This window comes from Panthera onca, chromosome D3 (genome assembly GCF_046562875.1).
Source record: "Panthera onca isolate mPanOnc1 chromosome D3, mPanOnc1 haplotype 2, whole genome shotgun sequence".
NCBI lineage: Eukaryota > Metazoa > Chordata > Mammalia > Carnivora > Felidae > Panthera > Panthera onca.
The window spans coordinates 36,546,089-36,572,363 of record NC_138350.1 but is presented as its reverse complement, the minus strand read 5'-3'; the positions used below and the strand labels follow the sequence as shown (position 1 = coordinate 36,572,363).

At 38.4% G+C, this 26,275-nt stretch overlaps 1 protein-coding gene and 1 long non-coding RNA gene across 8 annotated transcripts in view; one reads left to right on the top strand and one right to left on the bottom strand.

The window, feature by feature from the left end:
• The window catches only part of ARHGAP28 (Rho GTPase activating protein 28), a 189,288-nt gene extending 174,038 nt beyond the window's left edge, over positions 1–15,250 (top strand). For 6 of the 7 annotated variants that reach the window (XM_078435410.2, XM_078435409.2, XM_078435408.2 and 3 more), the window contains 3 exons: positions 1,868–1,992; positions 11,324–11,388; positions 13,539–15,250. In XM_078435410.2, the coding sequence (XP_078291536.1) occupies positions 1,868–1,992; positions 11,324–11,388; positions 13,539–13,633 (285 nt within the window). In that variant the 3' untranslated portion in view covers positions 13,634–15,250. The remainder of the gene's footprint in view (positions 1–1,867; positions 1,993–11,323; positions 11,389–13,538) is intronic. The other variant, XM_078435414.2, reaches the window with a different exon arrangement.
• On the bottom strand, positions 11,506–12,065 carry LOC144613845 (uncharacterized). Its single transcript, XR_013551280.2, has 2 exons — positions 11,821–12,065; positions 11,506–11,659 (listed from the first exon to the last, which is right to left on the bottom strand). It is a non-coding gene; the product is annotated as an uncharacterized LOC144613845 (long non-coding RNA).
• Positions 15,251–26,275: the final 11,025 nt, after the last annotated feature.

The following is a 26,275-nucleotide window of genomic DNA, read 5'->3' as shown; positions in this document are numbered from 1 at the left end:
GGAGACGCAGAATCTGAAGCAGGCTCCAGGCTCCAAGCTGTCAGCCCAGAGCCCAACGTGGGGCTCGAACTCACGGACTGTGAGACGATGACCTGAGCTGAAGTCGGGTGCTTAACCGACTGAGCCACCCAGGCGCCTCCCGTACCATATCTTTTTTTTTAATTTGATCATGAAACATCCTTCAGACTTAGCATTTCATGTGGCACATGAAGGAATAGTATAGGAAGAGAATCTGCTAACTTATGACTCAAAATGTATGGCTAGGCATTCTGTACGCAAGTATGAATACTATAAATATTAATAGGGAAAATGTGATTATGATCACAGGTTCAGTAATGTCAGGAATGTGGAATTTATCTTACAGAGGCTTCTGGGGAGCTGGGAGAGGAAGGGCATGAAATGACCAAGAGAAGGTTTTAGGAGTATAGTCTTGACTCCAAGACTCTGGGGACGCTCTGCACCTCCCCCCACCAAGTCCAACTTTCTCAGCATCCATTCCCTGGCATGCTGTCCTGGTTCTTGCTGGTAATAGTAGAAAAGGACCATAAGAACTGACTGTATTTTAAAATATTTTCTATTAGTTTCCTAGTGCTGTTGTCACAAAGCACCACAAACTAAACAGCTTAAAACAATTGAAATGTATTCTCTCACAGTTCTGGAGACTAAAATTCTGAAATCAGGGTGTCAGCTGCGTTGGTCCTTCTGAAGGCCTTGAGAGAAGGACCTGTTTCTCACATCATTCCTAGCTTTTGGTGATGCCAGCAATCCTTGGTGTTCCTTAGCTTGTAGATGTATCACTCCGATCTCTGTGTCCATCTTTACACGCTGTGTGTGTGTCTGTGTCTCTTCTCCTCTTAGAAGGATGGTAGCCATAGTGGATATACGTCCACTCTGTTCCATATGACCTTGTCTTAGCTAATCACATCTGCAGTGACCCTATTTCCATATAAGGTTATATTCTCAGCTGCTGGGGGGTAAGACTTCAACGTATCTATTGTGGGACACAATTCAACCCATAATATATTCCTTCTAGGGTATATATTGAGTCAGTTCAACATAAACTTTCTATATCAACAATGCCATTTTTTGAGAATGTTCAAATTGATAAAATGCCTAAGGAGTAGCCAGATCCTCAGGTAGAAATTTATTTCCGTTCATATCTAGACAGAGAATTCATTTTTAAAACATTCCAAATTTTGAAACAAAAGAAATTTTCCAGTCCTGAAAAAACATCAGTTGATGTTAATTAGACCTAAGTGCCATTCTCTGACTATTTCATTTAATCAGAGCTCCAAGGCAGGTCTCCAGGCCAGTCTTGTCATATGAAACCAGAGATGCTCAGCAGTCCACACCTGCTCTTCAGAGTGTTATCAGCACACTTTGAGGGATAAAGTTTTAAATCCCCATCTGGAATTCAACTTGGGCCAGCCAGTCATTGTTACTAACTAAAGAAAAAGGGTTTTAAAAAGCTGTATTTTCTAATTGATTCTCAAATTTTTCAGAAGGTGACTCTTCTTAAAATATACTGAAATACAGACTCCTGCTTGAAGTAAGCTTATTTAGGGCACAAAATGAACTGATAGAAACATGAGATTTTGTCATAACCTAGTGTTACTTGTCTTATTATTTTAAGGGACTATAGCAAGTGCCTTAAGTATGTAACAAAAGTAAAATCCCAGGTTAAGTTTACTCATTAGTGAATCTCCTGTTAAAAAGAAAGCAGTGTTTCATTCTGGTTAAATACTGGTCATATTTACATGTTTTCCTAATTCATAATGCCACTGATTTTCACATCTTTAAAGTGCAATCATTAAAGCGATATTCATCCTAGTTTGACAGAATGTACTGAATTTTTCCTCATTGGCAGTCTGACGTGCCGGAAGGAGTCATAAGGGTCCATGCTCCACTTCTCTCTAAGGTGTCCATGGCCATTCAACTCAATAGTCACACCAAAGCCAAAGACATACTGGCAAAATTTCAATATGAGAACAGGTGAGTAAAAGTGAGTATAGGTCTCTGTACAAGGAAGATGATCTTTTATCAGATAAGTAACTCCCAGGCATTTACAAACTTGGCTTTTTTGAAAAATTAGAACCTGTTATTTTGGGGACTTTACCAATAGAGTAAGTGAAAAGTAGAGAAAGAAATTAAGTAGACCATAGAATTGTTGATAACAGAAATGTTTGGTTTGTTTCTTTTTCTTTTGGGGAGGGTTATTTTTTGAAGAAATTTCTACAAATAGAATTCTTAATAGATATCTTCTATCTTGGTTTCATTTACTCAATGAGTTTACTTTTTATTAGAATAAAAAATATAGCAAGTTAGTTTTATAGATACCTAGAATACCATTCCAGGCTTCACTGGGCTTCGACATGCCTATATATAAAGCCTATACATAAAGCTTATGTAGTTGAACGGGCATCATTGCTGTCGTCTTTCTTAAAACCTACTGCTAATTAATCTTGAGATCAGAATTCTATTTACAAAAAAAAAAAAAAAATCCTTTCCTCATTTGCCCTAAGTCATCTTGAAGCACCATAAATCAGGATAATTTTTGTCTAGGCATACTTATTAAAGGATAAACATTTGCCCTGAGGTTTTTAAAAGATGAGAAGCACTAGTTTAAATCTGTCCATTAGATTTAAACAGCAGGTACAGTTTGAGGGTTTCTAGTAAAACTGATGGAGGTTCTTAAAGGGAAGCTTTCCAATCATACTAAAAAGGAGTACCCATGTTGAGGGTGGGAACAAGCCAGTTGAGGAAGGTTACATACCGTAACACTCCATTTATATAACATTTTGAAATGACAAAATTTTAGAAATGGAGGGTAGATTAGCAGTTGCCAAAAGTTGGGGAGGGCAGATTATGGGAGAGAGATGGGTATGGTCATAAAAGGGTGACACAAGGACCTGGAGATATTGGAGCTGCTCAGTGTCTTGACTCTGGTGGTAGATAAGAACCTGTACAAGTTGTACTGAACTTAATACACACATGCATACAAATGAGTACATGTAAAATGGGAAATCTAAAGAAGATGGGTGGATCGTATCAATGTCAGGATTCTAACTAGCATTATACTGTATTTTTTTTACCATTTGGGGAAAAGTGGGCAAAGAGTATGAAGAATCTTTCTGTATTATATTTCATACGTGTAAGAATCGACTAACTTGATAGAAATATTTCAGTTAAAAAAAAAAAAAACAGGAGTAGCCAATAGAAGTAACCTATAGTATTAGAAGCCAGGTTAGTGGCTTTCTGTAAGGGTGGAAGGGATAGTGACCAAGAAGCCATGATAGTGGCTTCTAAGAAGTTCTTTTTTTAGACTATGGGGGCTGGTTACATGGTATGTTCACTTTGTGAAAGTTCTTCAAGTGTTTTTATGTAGGATGTGTGCATGTTATATATGTACTATATAAAAAAAGAAAATAATAGGGGCCAACAGGAGCCCCAAAAACTTACTTCTCTTCACTGTGAAGACACCATAAGTAGTTACCACTAGGCGGTAATAGAGAGACTTGAAATTCCACTGAGGGGATTTGAACACACAATAGATTCCTAGTCACATGCATGACAAAACTGCCTCTGTGCTGTCATGTAGACCTTTTGTAGAATGAAAATGTTTCTGGTAAAAGTAAGTCAGAATCAGTGACTGCAGATAGATGCAAATTCTTTGTATGAACTTCTTCAACAGATTTTGTCCAGTCCATTTTCTTCACCAGTTAGAACTGTGGCCAATTTCAGTTTAGTTGTAAAGTGGCCCATTTTTGCCTGTTTCACTAGAGGCTGTTCTGTTTAAGTAAAAAAAAGAAGAAAGAAGTCTCCTTCCCCAGATCCTCCCTCTTAGGACTAAAAACCCTTGGACATAACCTAACGACAAGTGTAGGAAGACACTAAAAGGTAGAAAGACGAGTGCTGACCACCTAAGGACATCGGGCCTCTGAAACAACATGGTGGTGAATTCTTGGGTTTCCTTATTGCCTCCCACATATCCAGGCAGGAACTGCAGAAACCTCCAACCTGGCACAGACGCAGACAATAAAAGAGTTCCAAGAAGAGCCTGCTCCCAGCCAAAGGACTGGGGAGAGAGTGGTCTAAACACAAAGCACCATTCTAAACACAAAGCAGTACCTACCCTGCTCCAACCAAACAGGAACTGGAAGAGCACACCAGCACGCCTGTGGTCTCAGTGGGACCAAGCAGGCCACTGATCTGCATGCCCCACCCAGCAGAATCCCTTGGTGATCCAGTTCCCAGCCACGTTAGTGTCAGCACCTCCACCCAGCATCGGGGAGACCTGACGAGTCTGTGCGAGGCAGACAGTATCCCCCAGCTTCACCCCACCCTCAGAGTCAGTATGGCCCAACGATAAGCTGAGCTTTACCCTCACCCAGCAGCAGCAAAGCAGCTTGAGGCAGCCTTCTGTTTCCCCTCCCTGGTGGCAGCAGAGCCCAGCAGGCGGCTGATCTTACACCCTCAATCAGAGGCAGCAGAATGGTGCCAGTTGGTGTCCCACTTTCACTGGGCAGGTGTCAGTGGGGCCCAGCAAAAAGCTGAAGATACACACCCACCCAGACCTTGTGCTATACCTCAACAGGACTGCCTGCCAAAAATGATGATTAAATAAGATCCAGAGTCTCATAATATCCAAAGTGTCTGAAGTATGATACAGAATCACTCATTATACCTAAACCCAGGAAAATCACAATAGGAATGAGAAAAGACAATTGACAAATGCTGGTGCTAAATGGAATCAGATGTCTGAATTAATCTGACAAGAATTTTACAGTAGCCATCTCAAAGGGAAAAAAAAAGGCTTCAACAAGCAACTATGATTCTCATGAATAAAATGAAAAAAATAGAAAACCTCAGCAAACAAATAGAAGTTATAAAGAGAATGTAATGAAAATTATAGAACTGAAAAACAGAATCACTAAAATAAAAACTCGCTCGCTGGGCTCAATAGTAGAGTGGAATTGACAGAGGATATAATCAGTAAACTTGAGGACATATCACTAGCATTATTTATTCTGAACAAAGAAGACAGACCTAAAAAAGTGAATATAGTCTCAGACTATATTCTGAGTCCAGGGATCCATGGACTATAATAAGAAAGCTAACATTCGCATCATTGCAGCACCGAAAGTAGAGAAAACAGAGAGGAACGGAAAAAGTATTTGAATAAACAATGGCTGATAACATTCCAAATTAGCAAAGGTGTAAACCGACATATTCCAGAAACTAAGTGAACCCAAATAAGACAAACCAAAGGAAATCCTTGGCACAACAATGTAATTAAACTTGTAAAGATTAAAGACAAAGAAAAAAACCTTGAAAGTATTCAGAGAGAAGCAATGGCTTTCTTATAGGGAACACCAATTCCAATGACAGCAGATTTCTTATCTGAAACCCTGGAGGCCAGATGGAAGTGGCATAACATTTTTCCAAGTACTGAAAGCAAATACTGTCAACCTTGAATTCTAAGTCCTGCAAAAAATACCCTTCCAGAATGAAGGGGAAATGACATTCTTGGGTGAAGCCAAACTGAGATTTTTCAGACTTACCCATAAAGAATGGATAAAGGAAGTTCTCTAAATAGAAAGAAAATGTTAACAAAGGCTTGGAGCATCGGAAAGGAAAAGAGAACATCAGAATAGGTAAACAGTAGTAAATGTAAGAGATTATCCTACTCGTTATGCGTTTCTTAAATCATATTTAATGGTTGAAGCAAAAACTTTTACATCTGATATGCTGCTCAGTGTAGGTAGAGGACATATTTAAGGTAATTACATTTAAGAAGGGTTGAGGCTCAGCACCCCTTATTGTCTTGCATTGTGACTTCCTTCCAAAGATTGCAGTATGTAAAGAGGGAAAAAGAACAACTTCATAGTCATGAAATCTGACCTCAGCCAGGTGACCAAGATTAACATCAACAATGCTAAGTCTTGCTCATAGTATGTACCCTTGATAAGAAATGATGAAAATGGCACTTTACATCTGTTGCTTTCCTCCCAAGAACATATAACTTCAGCCTAAACATGAGAAAAACATCAGATAAATCCCAACTTAGAAATGTTCTACAAAATACCTGATGTGTCTTCCTGAAAACTGTCATGGATGTCAAAAACAAGACAGAGGTGAGAAACAGAATCAAGAGGAGCCTAACGAGACATGACTAGGTATTCGTTTCCCGGTATTTGCATAACAAATTACCTCAACCTTCTGGCTTAAAACAACAGAAACGTATTCTCTCAGTTCAGGAGGCCAGAAGTCTGAACAAATATGTCCGCAGGGTCGGTTCCTTCTGGAGGCTCTGAGGGAGAGTCTTTCTCATGCCTCTCTCCTAGCTTCTGGTGGTTGCCAGCATCCTTGGCATTCCGTGGCTTATAGACGTATCACTTCAATCTCTCCATCTTCATATCATCCTCTTCCCTATGTTTCTCTGTGTCTTCTTCCCTTCTTAATAAAGACTCAGTGGATTTTAGGGCATCTTCTGAATCCAGGATGATTTCATCCCAAGATTCTTAAGTGATTACGTCAGCAAATACCCTATATTCAAATAAAGTCACATTCTTAAAGATCCAGGTGGACATGAATTTTGGAAAGGACACTATTCAACCAACTATAATTACTAAATATATTGCAATACTCTGGGTGGGTCTCTGGAACAGAAAGCAGATACTAGGTAAAAACTAGGAAAATCTGAATGAAATATGAACTTTGGTTAATAACAATGTATTATATTCATTAGTTGTGACAAATGTACCGTATTAATGTTAGATGTTAATAATAGGGGCAACCAGGTGTGGGGAATATGGAACTGTCTATACTATTTTCACAATTTTTAAGTAAATCTAAAAGTTCTAAAATTAGGTTTATTTGTAAAATTTGTTAGGGTTCTACCAATTAGGAGAATATTAATGGTAAAGTAATTTCAAAGTAAATAGGTAAAGTTTAGTTATGCTAGAATATCAGGATTATCTTTCTGTTTTAAAAATGAAATAATATATGCATTAGTGGTCCTCTTCCTTTAACTTATGTTATTTTTAATTCAACGAACTAAGAATAAATAGAATTAAATGTTTATTCTTAAAGTATGAAGATAAAGAGAACTGACAGAAGTAGGTTTCTACACATCACTAAAAGTAGTAAAACCTCAATCCCAGTGGACCATGATAAGTTACATTTGTGTATTGTAATGCCTGAGAAACCACACACACACACACACACACAAAATACAAAGTAGTATATTTAAAAATTCTGTAAATAAATCAAGGTGTAATTATAAAAGATAGACCATATCATGGGCCATAACACAAACCTCAGTAAATTTAAAATAATTTAAATAATACAAGGTATCTTTCTGTCCATAAAGGAATCAAACTAGATGTCAGTAACATTAGGACAACGTGAAAATCTCTAAATATTTAAAAATTAAACCACACACTTGTAAAAACTCCACAAGTCAAAGAGGAAGTGTTAAAGAAGATTTTTTTTAAAGTACATAGATTGAAAATAAAACTGCAGCTTACCAAATTTTGTACAGTGCAGCTGAAGCCATGCTGAGCGAAAAATGTATAGCAGTAAATGCTTGCATTAAAAAAGAGGGCGAGATCTCAGAATAATCAAGTAAGTTTCTACCTCAAGAAACTAGAAAAATAAGAGCAAAATAAACACAAAATGAAGGAAGTGATAGAAGAACAGAAATCAGTGAAATTGAAAACAGGAAAATGATAGAGATCAGTGGAACAAAAAGCTGGTTCTTTTAAGAAACAATAAAATTGATAAACTTCTAGAAATGAAAAGCAAAAAAATCACCAATTTTAAAGCAAAAAATATCACTATGTAATATTTCCCTTAAAAGGATAATATGAAAATACTATAAACAACTGTATGCTCAAAATTGAAAACTTAAAAGAAATGGACTAGTTCCTCTAAGACTACAGATTACCAAAACACAACCAAGATGAAATAGTTTTGAGGCCATTAAAGAAATGGAATTTTTAATTAACTAATTTATTTATTTGTTTTTTAACATTTATTTTCAAGAGAGAGAGAGAGAGACACAGTGAGGGGGGAGGTGCAGAGAGAGAGGAGGACAGGATCTGAAGCAGGCTCCAGGCTGTCAGCGCAGAGCCTGACACGGGGCTTGAACCTGCCAACAGTGAGATCATGACCTGAGCTGAAGACAGACACTTAACTGCCTGAGCCACCCAAGCACCCCTGAATTTTTAATTTAAAAGTTTCCCCAAAAAAGAAATCTCCAAGTCCAGATGGCTTCACTGGAGAATTCTAGCAGATGTTTAAAGAATTCACAGCAATTTAGCACATTCTTTTTCAGAAAATAGAAGAGAAGAAGGGACACTACCTAACTCATTTTATGAAACTAGTGTTGACCTGACACCAAAGACAATAAACAAACAAACAGTGCAGACCAGTATCTCTCATGAACTTAGAGATAAAAGTCCTAGGCAAACCATGAGCAAATCTAATCCAACATATATGAAAAGAGTTACTCACCATGATCAAGTGGGATTCGTTTCAGTTTAGGTCAATATTCAGAAAGTAATGTAATCCATCCTCAGATTGGAGAAAAATCATAGATCATATTAACTGATACAGAAAAAAACATTTGACAAAATCCAATACCCATTCATGATAAAAACTCTCAGTGAACTAGGAAAAGGGAAGAACTTCCTCAACTTGATAACTACCATCTATAAAAACCTATAACAAACCTTATACTTAATGATGAAAGATTGAATGCTTTCCTTCCAAGATCAAGAAAATTACTTAAAAAAAAAAAACACTACTTGTAACTTGTGTTCAACATACTATTGGAGGACGAAGCCACTCAATATAAGGAAAGAGAAAGGAAGGTAAGGGGGGGGGAGGGGAGGGGAGGGGGGCAGAGCGGGGAGAGGAGGAGAGAAAGCCAGGGAGGGAAGGAGGAAGGAAGGGAGAAGGGAAGAATGAAGGAAGGGTGGCTGGGCAAGTAGGCATACAGATTTTAAAGGAAGAAATAAAAATGCACATAACATAAAGTTTATAATTTTAAGTGTACATTCCAATGGTATTAAGTACATTTACATTGTTACACGGTCATTACCACCATCCATCTCCGGAAAGATTTTATCATCCCATACTCAGACTCTGTCCCCATTAAACAATAACTCTTCATTTCTCCCTCTCCCAAGCACTGGTAACTGCTCTTCTACTTTGTCTCTATGAATGTGACTATTCTAATAACTGATTTTTGACAAAAGTACAAAAACAATTCAATGGCTGAAGGACAGCCTTTTCAACAAATGATAAATGGTGCTCTAGCAGTTGAATATCTGTAGACAAGAAAGAAAGAAAGAGAAAGAAAAGAAATTAACCCATAGTGCATATTTAAATTTAAAATGTAAAACTATAACACTTTTAGAAAATAACAGGAGAAAACCTCTGTGACGTAGGGCTAGTAAAGAGTTCTTAAAGTTGATATCAAAAGCATGATCCATAAATTGGACATCTTTCAAAACTGAAAACTTATATACTGAAAGACTCAGTGAAATGGTTGAAAAGACAAACTAAGGATGTATACAGACCTTATATCCAGCAAATGACTAGTTTCTAGAATATATAGAGAACACTCAATACTCAACAATAAAAATATCCAAATTAAAAATGAGCAAAAGATGTGAACAGATATTTCACTAAAGAGGATATATGGATACAAATATGCACATGAAAACATGTTCAGTAGCCATTAGGGAAATGCAGAGCCACAATGACTATCATTAAACCATCTGAGAATGGCTAAAATAAAAAATAACGATGACATCAAATACTGGCAAAGATACAGAGAAACCGGATCACTCCTACATTGGTGGTGAGAATGTAAAAGGCTATAGTTGCTCTGTAAAACAGTTTGACAGTTTTTCATAAAACTAAATATGCAACTACCGTGTGATCCAGCTTGCACACTCCTGAGAATTTAGCTCAAAGAAATGAAGATAATATTCACACAAAAACCTGAACACAAATGCTTATAGCAACTTTATTTAAAATAGTAAAAAACTGGTGGAAAAAAACCAGATGTTCTTCAACAGGTAAAAAACAAACTGGTACATCCATACCATGGCATGCTACTCATCAATAAAATGCAACACCTTGGGTGAGTCTTCAGTGATTTATGCTGATTAGAAAAAAAAGCCCATACAGAATGTAAGCCAATTTGACAATAAATTATATTTAAAAAGAAAAAAATGAATACAAAAAAAGCTCTGTACTCTGTTTCCATTTACTCTGTGTAACATTTTTGAAATTAGAAGCTTCTAGAAAATGTAGAATCGAGTAGACATTACTAGGGACAAGGGATGAGCATAGTAATGATGGAGAGGGTAGGGAGTGGGACTGTAAAAGGTAAACGGGAGATCTAGTGATGATGGAAATATCCTGTATCTTAACTGAATCAATGTTGACATTCTGGTTGTGGTAGCAAACTAGAGTTTTGCAAAATGTTATTATTGGGGGAAACTGGGTAAAGGGTAGACAGGATCTACCTGTATAATTTCTTAAAACTACATGCAAATCTACCATTATCTCAAAATGTTTAAGTAAACAATAAAATAGGCCACACATCTTTCTTCCTCACAAAGAGCTAAGGCAATCTTTTTGAAGAAACCAAGCTGAAAGTCATTCCTCATGTAGGTGGAGATCAGCAATGGTCTTTCTAGACTTTTCTACTGCAGTATTCCAGGATGCTGAAATTAAACTGGGCAATTATTTTCTCTGACTTGCTTTCACCATAGAGCAGAAACATGCAATGAAGTCAACATTAGACAGTCTGAAAAGCTTTAGGCAAGTTTAGAAACATGGCATGGACAAAGGAGAGAATCCCATTCAGTTTCTGGCAAAAAGAGAAATGAAACCTGACTTCTTTCGAATCGAGAGTAATGTGACCAATGACAAGGCAATATGAAACATCCAGCTGCTCCTTAGCCAGCCTTGGCGTGTCTCTAACAGTTTACTCTCTTAAATGAAGCTGTCAGTTGGGGACAGAATGGGCTCCAGGTTGCTGCAGGGGACAGCAGCATCCGTCTTAGTTTGGGATAGTCCCATCCTTTCTGTGCCTTGAATGCTTGTCTGTGTCAAACAAGTAAAAAAAAAAATAATAATAATAATAATAATAAGTTTTTGTCATAACTTCAATTGTAATAATGATTTGTGGGTATATTTCACTCAAGGCAGAAGGAATTGTTTGTTGCCATGGTTATTTAATCCACAGATTTACCTCAGATCATAGAACAGGGTTAAAATTACATTGCCTTCTTTTTTTCAGTTATGGTTCGTCAGAATGCATTAAGATTCAGAACCAACGGTTATATGAAATTGGAGGAAATATAGGTAAGCATTCTCTAACGGTCTTTACTCCTAAATTCTCTGATTACTCTAAAAGAAATATGATGCTATTATTGTAACAGCACATTTTACCAGTTTCTTAGATTATAAATTCAAAATCAGTAAGATTCTGATTTTTTAATCTCATGTGAGAACAGTTGTATGAATTTCCTAAAATATACCCAAATTTTACATGTGAATATTCCAGTTGACATGAAGTAGACTTGTGGGTCTTTTCAATGTGCCTCAGAGTTGGCAAGTCTCTTCCTAGAGATCCCTGCAAAACAGAGAAACATCATGGAACTTTGAAATCGTGACACCCTTTTTGTTGAACTTTCCTGGTTTCACCCTCAACCCAGGTTCATTCTTCTTGTTTCCCTGAGAGGGAGCAAAAAGGAATCAAAGGGAAATACCCTCTGCTTTCATCTGTGTCCTTACCTTCCCCTTCGTCCATGTCTTCTGCTTGCACCCTGCACAGCCTGGATGAACGACCGGTGCTTCCACTGAAGGCCAGCACCTCTGTGTGTACCTCGCTTCAAGTCCCTGCCTGCCACTTGGAGCCTTGCTCCAGTCCCCCGTTCTGCACCATCAACTTTTCCCTCCCAGTTGCATTATTTCCAACTGCATGAACAGTTTTGTGAAGATAAGAGATATTTCCAAAAATCTCTCTTGACCCCCTTCCAGCCCACTTCCATTTCAGTGTTCCACTTTACAGCAAAAACTCCTTAAAGCTGTTGTCTGTCCTCCACTTTCTCCCTCTCATTCTCTCTTGAAACCACTCCAGGCAAGCGTTACCCCGCAACACTTCACCCAAATTGCTCTCTTGTTGAGGCCACCGGAGAACTCTTATGTTGTGAAATCCAGTCTTTCGTCTGTCTTGATAACTGCCTGCTGAGTTGATCTTTCCCTTTGAAAACACACTTTCTTCACCTGGTTTCAAGGACGACCTAAGCTTCTGGGTTTCATTCCACTTCACTGGTGGCTCCTTCTGACTCTCTTTTGCCCGCTACTTCTCATCCTCTCAACCTTCAACGTGGAAAGCTGTGGGGTCAGGCCTCAGAGCTCTTCTTACCTACATATTACTTCCTTGGTGAGCTCAATCTGTCACATCGCTTTAAATACACCAGCATGCAGATGCTTCTCATATTCTATCCAGACTTCCACTCAACACCAACCTTGCAGAGCTCATCACCAGGCACATTTGCCATGGAGCCTTTGCATGTACTCTTTTCCCAGAATGCTCTCCTTTAGAGTGTTCGTTTCTTCCTCCCTCACCTCTTGGAGGTGTTGGCCGCTGTGTCACCTCAAAGAGACCTTCCGGGATTTCACCCTCTCTAGTGTGCCTTCCGGTTTTTTGTTCTCTCGTGTTCTCATCACCGCCAGACTTACTTTATATTATGCTTGCTAGTTTGCTGGTTGCCTTTTACCACTTTGAGAATGTAAGTGCCCTGAGGGCAAGTGTTTTTGATTATCTGATGCATTTCTGTAGCCCTAGCCCCTGGAATAATACCTGGAATATAGTAACTTTCAAGAACAATTTGATAAATGAATGAGTGAATGAAGCAAGCAATCAAATGTTGGTAGTTTTGTTTGAGAATTTGGTATACATTTCAAACACTGTACATAAAGATTTTCAAATGTATTTGCCTCATGGAATGATTTGTTGTTGTTGTTATCATTTCTAGATCTCCTGCCCTTGGGCATTGCATCCGTAGTAAAGAAACAAAATGACCGTTCCTAAAATGAACGTAATTTTAATCTTTTCTAGTCCTGGTCAAGTTACTATCTGTAAAACCATTTGAGGACGTGTATTATTTTATAAATGATCAGTTTATACCTTAAATAAGTTCTTTCCAGATTTTCCTACTTGATGTGGTGAGTCTAGGGAACAGTTTGCCTGTAGTTGGTATGTCTGTATTTTTCCACAATTTTGCATGGGATTTATGTGAAGTATTTCACAGTCAGAAAGAAAGAAAGAAGGGATAGAGGAAGGCAAGAAGGTAGGCCGACTAGCTTTGCTAAGGAAATTTTAATATGTATCTACTTACTTTTGGCTGAGATATTAGCCTTATTCGAACTTACCAACACACACATGCATATGCACACATAGAAGTGTGCACCATCAAAAACATCCTCTGATTTTCTCTTTCCTTTAGGGCAGCATTGCTTGGATCCAGATGCTTATATATTGGATGTATATCACGTCAATCCTCAAGCAGAGTGGGTGATTAAACCCCAACCAAGTTTTTGAAACACCCTCCAGGATGGCAGCTATCATGTATCACATGCCAAGAAGATTCTGCATGTGGTAGGGAAAAAAACAAGACTACTTTTGACATGTTTGCTCCAATAACTCTCTTGGTGTTTCTCAGCCCAAGTGGTGTCTCCCAGCGTTGTCAACATGAACCATGGAGGAGGCACTGGTTGGCTGTTTGAGCTGGGGCTTTCTCCTATGATTCCTTGATAAGAGTGAAGGAAAGATGATGCGATCCTTCCAGAAGAAAGGCCAATCTAGTATGTGGAACTCTAATCATTTCTAGTACTTTGGTTTCATATCAGAAATGAATTTGGCCCTATACCTAGAGATAAGAAACACTTCTTTATGTAGCAAATGCTACCAAAGACAAGAGGTAGAAGAGAATTGTTTTCATACCTGTGTTATATACATAGGTGGACCTTTTTGAACAAGAATGCCAGAAATATCAATAATTTTTGCTCTGTAAAATAATCCAGATCTACTTTTCAAAGGGAATCGGTTCCTAAAGTTATGCATACAATATTTATGCTCTGACTTGCTCCCAAATTGGAGGAGGGCGAACTCCTGTTGAAGGAACACTGTATTGTTATGTATGTTGTACTGTATTATAACTATCAGCATTCTGGTGCAAATGACCATTTCTCTATTGTAGACTATTGAAAATTGATATTTTTAAAGCTTCTTTTCTGATGAGCACTGGTCCGTATAGCAAAGGTTAGTCTGAAAGAGGGTGTCCTTATTCTTTCGTAACCTTCTGCGTGGTTAATAGTCACAGAACCACTATTTTCTCCTCATGATTCTGGTGCTCAACGAATAGCTTTCTCTGTGCCAGACACAGATTTCCTTTCCTGATCAAACATATCATTTTTTATATTTCACAACTGTAGATAGTCACTTCTGCCACCCCAATTTAAAAATATAGAACTGCCTTTATCCAACTGTTCTTTATCCAAGAATACTGAAAAATAGTGTCATATCCAGATTTTATATGCTGTAAAAGCATATTTTGTTTCTGTTCATCAACCATAGACATGCCAAGCACTGTGGACTAGCCTCAGGCTTTAAAATCAGATGCAGCTTTGGTGAGCTGGAAACTGTCTCACTGTGAAGATCCTGTGGAAGCATTTTCCAGACCGGCACTTGGTGAGAACATACAGTTCTCCACGAGCTAATGGAGAACAAATCTGAAATGTGCCAAGGGGTCAGACGGCTCCGCCTTTCATCTTGAGACTGCAGATACAGTTCTTCTAGGGTCAGTAGAATTGGGGACAGAAATCTCATTTATCCCACATGCATGCTTTGGATTAGAATCCACAGATTGAGATGTTGATGAATTTGTATCAATTTTAATGAGATTTAATGCCCAGATGACTCTCTTTTGCAGTTCAAACAATAAAGTTGCTCACAGATACAGAAGACATTTCATCTACTTACCAATTCTCAAAACGTAATATGATGATAACTGAAGCCCATGTATAGAAGAAATCTTTTATATGCTGCATTATGCCTTGATATCTCTTAAAACATTGTTTGTATTCACCATGTAGATAATTGTGTTTCTGGCCACTAATATTTTGTTATATTTTTATAAAAAACTCAAATATCCATTCATTTTATTTGTTTGAGAATTTTTATTTCCTGTGCCTGAAAACCCATTTTGAGATAAATGCGTTTTATCACTTTTTATTTATTCCTACATTTCATCAGTTTTCCATGGTTGGCTAATCAATGGCGTGCAAGTTTACATAATGAATTTCAAGAGTCCAAAAAAATGCTCTCATCATTTTATAATTCAGACTACAGGAGTAAACATTTTACTTTATGCAGTTGCTAACTTCCAGGACATAAGATGGCAGTAATTTATGCCCACACACATGGAAGATAATCTTCAAATTAGCTATCTTATACTTCCATGTACATATGAAAACAGGGACTGGTTTTTCTTATTGTTTCCTATATTTCAGAATCATTAAATTCTACCGTGTTTACATAGAAGATTTACGGATCGTATTCATTTAATTTTTTGAGAATTTTCCTATCTTTGAATTGAAAACACATTAGAACCTATCCATAAGTTCTAAACGTTTTGAGATTTACTCCACTTGTCATTTTGAAATAAGTAGGTAACAGATGACAGGTGAAAAACAGTAAGTTTCTGAGTTTCTTACCCCCCTTTGTGTGGTGTCAGATGTCAAAGATTCAGCTGAGTCAGTAGCTTTAAATGAATCACCTGAATGTATTTAAGGATGTGTGACAACTTTCAAATAGCTATGTGATATGGAAGGCCATGCCAATACCACTATCTTTGGATACAACTTTTATTCTTTGTCCTAGGATAACTGACTGATTTGAGGAGAACTTCCAGTAGACATACAGACTAATTTTGTATGAGTAGAGGTTCTTTTTACTCAATTTATTCTTAAAGAATAAACAAACCTCTACAATTACAATTCAAAAATGTCTGTCAAATAATTACTGAAACTATTTTTGCTTTTTCAAGGGTTGTTTTAAAATAGTTATAGTAGTCAGTAAAATTGAGTAGTATGTTTGCAAACAAGAGAAGACTCAGATCCCGGGCTTCTAGATTCAGTTCTCACTAGCTTCCCACTTAGGAAAATAATATCCGGGAAAGTATTAGAGGAAGTTAACATTTTAGTGACACTTACCCAGAAAATAAACCTAGAGCTGGCTCATTGTTTTCTGCATTCTGTGGAAGAGGATCCCTTTGTTTAGCAGCTCTTGGAGGATATGATTCTTGGATTCAGTGATCTTCAAATAAACTGGAATGTTAATTTCATTACAATGGGTATACAGTATAAACTACCTCACTTGCCTTTCTTGGGAAAAAAATTAATGGACTTTAACAGTTTTTGTTACAAACTGTCCCTGAGTCTTATTATTATTTAAGTCACTTCAGTTAGCTTTCAATGTGCATTTAATAATACACATTTAATGATGTAAAATATTTTTAGCAAAAGCTTTAAAGCCAAAACTACTCTGTAACTGTGACCTGTGGTATACTCTGAGAAATTCGTGTCCCTTAGTCATTGTCTTGTGTGTTTCACCACGTTGCAGTGCAGGTTTTCAAGTGTAGGAATTAAGAGTCATCTCTGCTTTCCGGCATTTTTCAACTGCTTTCCCCATATTGCACTTGACAGAAAAGCAACATGAGATTGAAATTCCCTTCTTTCTATCAAGCATATTTCAACTGTTTTTCACAAATGTTTAACATGCCTGAAAAGAATATATATTATGGGATTAAATAGTTCCTAGTTTCTGACAGGCATTTTCAGCTATTTTCCATAAATGTGTCACTTAATAAAAAATAGTGTGACATGGATTAAAATGTTTCTTTCAAACATTTTAAATGGTTTCACACACACACACATAACCTTAATTTAAAAACAAATCTTTCAGCCATTTTTCAACTATTTTCTAAAACTCTGTGATCTGATTAAAAAATGATTTAATGTCACAAGAAATGCCAATGTTTTATGTTGTCTCCTGTTGCAAAAGTTAATATTAATTCTTTTGTCTTGGCTTCCATTGTTAAATATAATATGTATGTTGCATTTATCCATAAAAATAAAGAGAAAAAAAGAAAAACGTTGTCCCAAGAATTCTTATGTTCCACCAGTCTAAGGGCACCATGTGCCTGGTGAAAGAATGGGGGCTTTTGAGGGGACTGGGTAGCTCAGCTGGTTAAGCATCCGACTCTTGATTTCACCTCAGATCATGATCACACGGTCATGAGTTCGAGCCCCGTGATGGGCTCTGTGGTGGTATGGAGCCTGCTTAAGATTCTGTCTCTCTCTCCCTCTTCCCCTCTCCTACTCTCGAGGTTGCATTCTCTCTCTCTCTCTCAAAAAAACAAACAAACAAACAAAACCAACAGGGCTTTCAAGTCAGCAGGCACATGTGTGAGCCCACTCTGTCACTCACTTGCTGGATGGTGGCCTTGTGCAAAACCCATGTGGCACTATAGTAATGGATGGTTATGATGTTGTTTTTAATGTGTCTTTAAAAAACAACAACAAAAAAAACAAAAACTTTTTCAATGGATACAGAAAAGACATTTGACAAAATTCAGTACTAATTCATGATATTTTTTTGTAAATTCAACATTTTACAGTATATCTTGTGCTAAAGGCAAGAAAGAAAGGCAAAAGATTAAAAAGAAAGCAGTCTCTATTTGGAAATGATATGAGTATTTATATAGAAAAGGCTGAATATCTTCAACTATTAGAACTAGTAAGATAATTAAGCACGGTCATGGCATATAAGGCTATTACGTAAAAATCAATAGTATTTTTTTTGAAGGTTTTTAATTTATTTGAGAGAGAGAGAGCACACGCACACATGGGAATGTGAGCAAGCAGGGGAGGGGCAGAGAGAGAGGGAGACAGAGAATCCCAAACAGGCCCCATGCTGTCAGTGTAGCACGAGGTGGGGCTTGATCTCACAAACTCTGAGATCATGATCTGAGCCGAAATCAAGAGTTGGACACTTAACCGACTGAACCACCCAGGTGCTCCAAAGTCAATTGTATTTTTTATATTAGCAAACAATTGGAAAATAAAGGTTTTAACTTCCATTTCCCATAGCATCAAGAAAGTTTGTGGAAAAACTAAAACATACTTTTGGTAGAAATTAAAGAATAGCTAAATAAATGTATAGACAGATCATGTTTCTGCGTGGGAAGAGATGGATGGAAGAACATTGGCAAGATGTCCGTTCCCCACAAATAGATCTGTAGATTTAATGCAATCCCAATCATAACACCAGTAGGCTTTTTAGGTAGAAATTGGCAAACTAATTATAAAATTTATATGGAAATGCAAAGGATCTAGAACATCTAAAGTAATCTTACCCCAAAAAGAGAACCAAGTTACATTTAGAATGAGGGATTTCAAGACTTACTATAAAGCTACAGCTATTAAGATAATATGATACAATATGAAGGTCAACACCTACATCAATGAAACAAAACAGCACAGAAGGAGGTGCTCACTTACATCATCATTTGATTTTTAGCACAGGTGCCAAAGTAACCCTATGGAGAAAGGAAACTTTCTGCAGAAGGGGCTAGGGCAACTAGATATACATATCACAAATTCATCCAAAGTGGATCAGAGTATTAATTATAATGCTCGAAACAATGATGCCTTCAGAAGAAAACACAGGAGACTAGCTTTGTGACTTGGGAATAGGCAAAGCTTTCTTAGGAACAGAAAGCAACACTTTTAAAAGAAAACAAAATTTGCTAAATTAGACTTCAACAAAATTTAAAACTGCTGCTTATCCAAAGGGACCATTAAGAAATCAAGCAAACCACAGATTAGGAAAATAGATATTTGTAAAGTATATGTTTGACAAAAGACGGACATTCAGGATATATAAAGAATTCTCTAATGAAAAACAAGCACATTTTTGAAAAGGGCATAAGACTTGAACAGATACTTACATGAAAGGAGATAACACAAATGGCTAATAAGCAGATACAAACACATTCAACATCGTGTGTCATTAGGGAAATGCAAAACAAACCACAAGGAGATACCACTACATACCCACCAGAATGATTAAAATTAAACAGATTGATCACTTTGAGGGTGGAAGAATCAGAACTCTTATACTTGCTGCTATAAAGTAGGGCAGCCATTTTGGAAAGGGTCTAGCAGTTTCTCTCAGACCAATTATACAACTACCAGCTGCTGAGTACAGATAACAACATAAATGAATCTCAGAAACATTATGCTGAGTGAAAGAAACCAGACACAAAAGATACATACTGTACAATTCCATTGACATGAAATGGTAGGACCGGCAGCACTAATAAGTGAGAGGGGAGAAAACCTAGAACGATGGAGCCTCTATGGGGGTGGGTATGGAGACTGGGTGGAAGGGGCATGGGGCCTTTCCAGGGAATGAAAACATTCTATATGTGCCATCCAATACAGGACCACTGGCCAGGCCACATGGGCATGTTGAACACTTGGAATGTGACTAGTCTGAATGGAGATGTGTTCCAAATACACACCAGATTTTGAAGACGTAAGTAGGAAAGAATATAAAACATCTCATTAGTAATATTTTACTATTACATGTTAGATTCTAATATTTTGTATGTTTAAAATGATGTGTTAGTAAAATAAATTTCAGCAGTTTCTGTTTACTTTTTTAATGTAACTACTAGAAAATTCTAAGTTATATATGTGACTTGCATTACATTTCTATGGGATAGTATTGTTTTATATTTTGATAAGTGTTTGGGTTACAAAGATGTATAATATTTGTCAAAACTCAGTGAATGCTTACTTACTATTCCTGCATTTCATTATATGTAAATGCTACCTCAAAAGACAATAATTTGCAAATAAGAAATATTGAACTTAAGGTAATGATATGCATCCTGGGGCATCTCGGGGGAAGTGTATCGGTGTCTGTAATTTATTATTGTGAAATGTGTAAAGATAAGATAGATTGATGAATCAATAGAAAGACAGATATGCTTCAGGCCAAATATAGTAAAATACTTCCGACGGAAGGGCAGTAGGTATACCAGCATTCAACGTAATATTCTCTACGCTTGAAATTTTCTGTAGAATTTTGAAAAAAAAAAAATTCTTAACATAAAAACATAAAAGCAGATTAAAGAGAATCAGGACTTTGGGCAATGCTGGGGTTCCCCTTAGATGTTTCTTTTTATCTTCCCCATAGTAAATTACACTTGCTCTGGGCGGGGGGGGGGGGGGGGGGGGGGGGGGTGAGAAGCAAAGGGAATGAGGAGAGTATGCTTTTGAAAAGTTTTATCTGAACTATGTCAACTAGCAAGCATGTGTATTTTTAACAATTTGCTTATGAGCTTATAGGTAACAGTAATTCATTCCGAGTATTTGCTTAGCAACCTCACCGTAAGTTCCTTCACTGTGCAGCTGCGGGCCGGTGCTGGGGCGTAACTTGTGTCCTTAAATGACAGGGGCTTCTCTCCCATCAGTGGCCCGCACTCACTACATCTCACTCCACGCCACCCCAGGGCTCCAACCCAATGACTTAACAACGATCTGAACATAGAAGTACCAAAATCAGGGGCGCCTGGGTAGCTCAGTCGGTTAAGCGTCCGACTTTGGCTCAGGTCATGATCTCACAGTCCGTGAGTTCGAGCCCTGCGTCAGGCCCTGTGCTGACCGCTTGGAGTCTGGAGCCTGCTTTGGATTCTATGTCTCCCTCTCTCTGCCCCTCCTCCACTCTTGCTCTGTTTCTCTGACTCTCAAAAATGAATAAATGCTAAAAAAAAAAAAAAAAAGTACCAAAATCAATAAGAACATACCCATCACTAATAATCAGTGAATCCACCACTCTACTAATCCATTGCCAAACAGGGTTGCAGAAGCTATTTTGTAGTGTCCTAAATCTTTCAATGATGCAACAACTTTTTATTTTATTTATTTACTTTTTAATGTTTATTTTTTTATTTTGAGAGAGAAAAAGAGTGCGCATGAGTGGAGGAAGGACAGAGAGAGGGAGAGGGAGAGAATCCCAAGCAGGCTCTGCACTGTCAGCCCAGGGCCCGACGTGGGGCTCTAACCCACAAACTGTGAGATCATGACCTGAGCTGAAATCAAGAGTCAGATGCTTAAGCCACCCAGATCTGAGCCACCCAGATGCCCCATTGCTTTTTATTTTAAAGGAGTGACTTATTGCTTCAGTTTAAATAACAGATGTTTTGGAAATAGTTACAAAGTAACCTGCCAGTTCTAACAAGCAAGCCACAGTTATTCCATTCTCAATTATATTATCAGTTATATAATCTCTAACACTACAACTCTTGATTCAGCAATACAATAGTTCAAGAAGTATTATATAGTGATGCATATAATAAACACAAAATATACTGAACATAAAAATTGAACACCCTCCATGTCAGCTTAGCAAGTTAACATCACTCCATGACATTTTGCCCATAGTTATAACCAAAAGGTTCACAAACAAACAAATCTCAGGACACCTGTGTGCCATTAGCAACCTCTATTTAAAGGAACGTAAGAATTTACAAATTTCAAAAGCTTGCTTGACAAGCAACAGATAACAACAACAAATAACAGTAACTCGCTCATCTTTTGGACACCATGTAAAATCATTATGCGGAGATTTCAAAGAGGTCACCATGGAGCAGTCGCAGGTGTTTCTCTGACGTTGGGTCTTCTTCCTCCGTAATTCATACAGAGGGATGAGTCTGAGGAATTATTTTTTCTTTGGTCTTTCTGTACCCAATAGATCCAGAACCACATATCCACACACTGCACTGCCCATTATGTGGAGGCAAGGGTTTTCTGTTCCAGGAGGAGAAGGTTACAAAACTCATGGTTTGAAAGCATAGATCTGCGTCATAAGATCTACCTTTTACTAAAAACAATGCTCCCCAGTAGTACAACTAACATATTCTCTTACCAGGTTCCCAGAAGCAAGAAGCCAGAAAGTTAACCTAAGGTCAGATTTCCACAGAGACAGAGAAAAGGTCACGTCAACCCTTTTTTTTTTTTTTTTTTTTTTATAGTCTTTCCCTCCATAATGTATGTTCAACCCAATTAGCATACAAATATACAAGGAATACATATATGATCATTAGGATTTGGCTTTTTCCATCAGACAGCAATCTTCCCTTCATCTCTTTACCAATCCATTTACTGTATATCCAATTAATCTTAATAGAGCTCCAATTATCTTTATCCTAGAGATGTTGGATTTTTACATCAACTAAGAGTACATGAGAGTTGAACCCATCAAATCTTGGTGCTGCAAAATTTTTATCCAGTTTAGCAAAAATATCCCCCTTTAAAACATTCCATACTTAGCATGTCTCAAAGTGAATTTTTAAATCTCTATGCCAAAATCCATTCTAACCATATGTTAGTTTTTTAAGATCTCAGTTAAGAGCAACAGTTTTTAGTTCCTCAAGTCAAAACTCTTGAGTCCCTTGGATCCTTTCTTGTCACAGCCCACATCAACCCTTTGGTAAACCATGGGGGTGACCAAGTTTGAAAGCATAGCCACATCCCAGTCCTAAATGAACACAGGTAGGCCCAAGTCCTTCTGGCTTGAACTTGTCAACATTTAGATTTTGTCATTTTACCTCTAAAAATAGCCTGTCATTATCCTAGAGAACATTCCACTTTCCTGGTGTCTGTCACTGGACAGCAGCAGAGGATTCGGGTTCTATCCCAGTACCGGTTGGTGCCAGCTGAGCTGCAGTATAGTTGAGGTTTCGTTGCTGTCGTTGTCCTCTTGTGTTGGAACTGAACTCTCCAGCAGACAGAAGTTCTTCAGATCACTCCCTCACACGGGGACTGGGGGATGAAGGGCCTTTAAAGCTTTTCCCAAGGCCATGGTTGAAGTCAGGCGCCCTGTGGTCACACACCCAGGAGCACATTGGGGGACTTTGGGGTGACTGGGAGAGAGGTGGGCAGGGAGCACTTCCTCATGCTCCTCCCTGCATCTCAGATGCCTATGCCCTAGGTAGGCACGTGGCACTCCATTTGCTTTTTTGAAACTCTCCTGGAGTGGGCAGAGGGCTCTGAGCCCCCCAGTATAGATGGGGAGCCCGAGTGGGGCTGGCACTATCTCTGCTGCTCACTGCTAGATTCAAGCCCCAAATGTGGGGACTATATGCTTCTAGAAGGGCTGCATCTATTTCTTGCAGCTCAAAGGCCCTCCTTGTCTTTCTCAGCTTCTCTCAAGGTGAACAGACTGGGTTGTCTCTTTTTGAGTCTCTTTCCCACACAATACACAAATATGGCTTCATTCCAAATGGTTCATTTATTCCCTTGGATGTAACTCCTGGCACAGAGAATGGACACTGAAAAACAAATGGATGTGCTTTCCCCACCCTTTCTCTTTCTTGGGGCATCAGGTTAATCTGTTGGGAAGATTAATGGATTTGTCCTCCCATGGTACAGATTCTTGCCTTGTTGCAATGAGGCTTTTTTTTTTTTTTCCTGTTCCATGGCTAATGAAGCGGTCATTCCTAGGCACCCCGTTAACCTCTTCAAGTACACATCTAGATTATCTATTCCCATGGTTCTTCACTAGGGAGTGCATGCTGTCTTCTTTTGGCCATCCCAGAATGTTCTGAGCCCAGTTGTAATTTCTGTTGGATCAACTGTGCCAGGGAAGGCAAGGGAGTTACCTCAATTCCAAAGATCTCTGGCAAAGCATACAAGCAGATGGAAAAGAATCAGGAGTTCCAGAGATGCTAGGGGCTCCCATAAGACGTTTCTCTTACCTTTCTGGTGGTAAATGACGTGTTTTCTGACAGTCCAGAGAGAAGTTGGAAAAGGGTAAAAAGGGTACTGTTTAACATTTTAAGTTTATTTATTTTGAAAGAGAGAGGGTGAGTAAGCATGAGCAGGGGAGGGCAGAGAGAGAGAGGGAGAGAATCCCAAGCAGGCTCTTCACTGTCAGCACAGAGCCAGACATGGAACTCAAACTCACAAACCACGAGATCATGACATGAGCTGAAGTCAGACGCTTAACCGAGCCACCCAAGTGCCCCTGACTAAAAAGGAATTTTAAATACATGGAAAAATACGAATTTCAAAACCGTGTTGTGTGAAAGAAATCAAACATTGAAGAGTATGTACTACACGATTCCATTCACCTGAAATTCAGCAGCAGAAGAAAATCTATAGTGATAGATTATCAGAAAAGTGATAGCCTCTTATACGAGGGGCTGACTGGAAATGGACCTGAGATAATTTTGTTGGATCCTCCACAATCAGGCCCGACCTGCCTAGTACTCTTTCCCATTACACCAGGGTCCCTGTTTCAACTAGGGAACTTAGATCTCTCATGTGCTAATACCACCCACCCTGTCCGCGACAGTCCCCTTACTACAGTGAAAGTACTTTGTCCGCTGGGCTGTTAGAAGTGCTCCTATTATACAGCCTACAAATACTAGTTATAGGAACCGTTTTAGAGCCTTCCCGTTCCTTTCTACCCCACTGTACCATAACTTAGCCCTTTACTTGATAGTGTTTTAAGGTGCACATATGCCTTTTGGTCCTAGCGATCTAGTTATTTTGAGAGTGTGTGTGAGCAGGGGAAGGGCAGGAGAAAGAGAATATCAAGCAGGTTCTCTGTACTGTCAGGGCAGGGCTGGACGCGGGCTCAATCTCATGAATCATGAGATCATGACCCAAGCTGAAATCAAGAGCCAGATGTTTAACCGACTGAGCCACCCAGATGCCCTGGTCCTAGCAATTTTCAGAGAGCATTTTCTCCATTTTCATCTTGCCATCCAGTTCAAGTGCTAAGTTAGCACTTAATTGATAAACATTTGAGAAATGTTCAGTATTTAATCATGTCTCATTCCTAAATAGCAGGAATGTTAAGAGACAGCTGCATAGATGGACTGGATATATTCAGTCTATCTAATCTTTTATCATAGAAGACCTATTTGTTGGGCCCTATCCTCCTGGCAAAGAAGGCTTTGTTTTTAGGAGCTTTGACACAAATCGAAGTACCTGGGAAATGAATGCCTTGACAACTTCAGTGGTATTTCTCGGGGACTCGAGGGATTGACGAGCAATAGAAGGGACTAAGAAAATTGTAATTGAATATAACTTCTTTCATTGCTCTGCTCCTTTCATTTTGAAACGTGGGTGATTGCTACCAGCTAGCAACCATTCTTCATCTAGCACACATTTCCCCTCCAGGAGCTTATGAGAAAATAGCCATCTTGTTTTATAATGTCAGGATAAAATGAGAATATCAACTAAAGCTAAAACTGTGAGGAAACTGGAAGAAAAACTGGGGAAAAATGAACAAAGATTTAGTGAAAAAATACACTGGAGAATAAAAAGGGAAGTCTATGGGATACAATTGTAATGGGTCCTGTTTTTTTCCATAATTGATTAATTAACCAGTATTTCATTGAGGATCTTCACATCTGGATCCAAAAGTAACATTGGCTCTGTAAATGTCATAATTTCCTTACCTTGTCTCGGAGCTGGGATTATACCAGACTTGCTGAATGGGAAGAGTAGCTTTCCCACTTTTTGTCTTCAACTTTGAAATAGCGTGTTAGAGGTTTAAGAGGAGGGTGGGAAGAGAGGGGTTGCAAAGGGGCATGAGGAAACATTTGGGGGTGATATGTCCAGTATCTTGAATGTGGTGATGGTTGCAGGGAGGTATACGCATGCTAAAACACATCAAACTGTACACTTTAAATATGTGAAGTTTATTGTATGTCAATTATACCTCAGTAAAGCTGTAAAAAACATTAGGCCTGGGTTCTGTGCTTGGACCCTGAAACATGGTGTTGGTACGTTGAATTCCCATGCCAAATGGACCCTGGGAGAGAGCCGTGCTTTGCCCACTGCCATTAATGAGAAAACGCCAGAAAAGGCTTACCGTAGGGAAAATATTAAGATCATTAGACTGTCAAGAAGGACAGTCGAGAATATCTCCTGTGAAAAATGATAATTTCCAGTGGAACAATTTCTGGAAAGAGGCAGGATCTTTGTGTGCTCCTTCCCAGTATTTCAGACAGTACAAGATGCCTCAGGCTAACGATTTCAAAGCTGGTTTGAAAGGGAAGTGTGTTACCTTCACACTGTTTCTTCAGCATGTACTGCT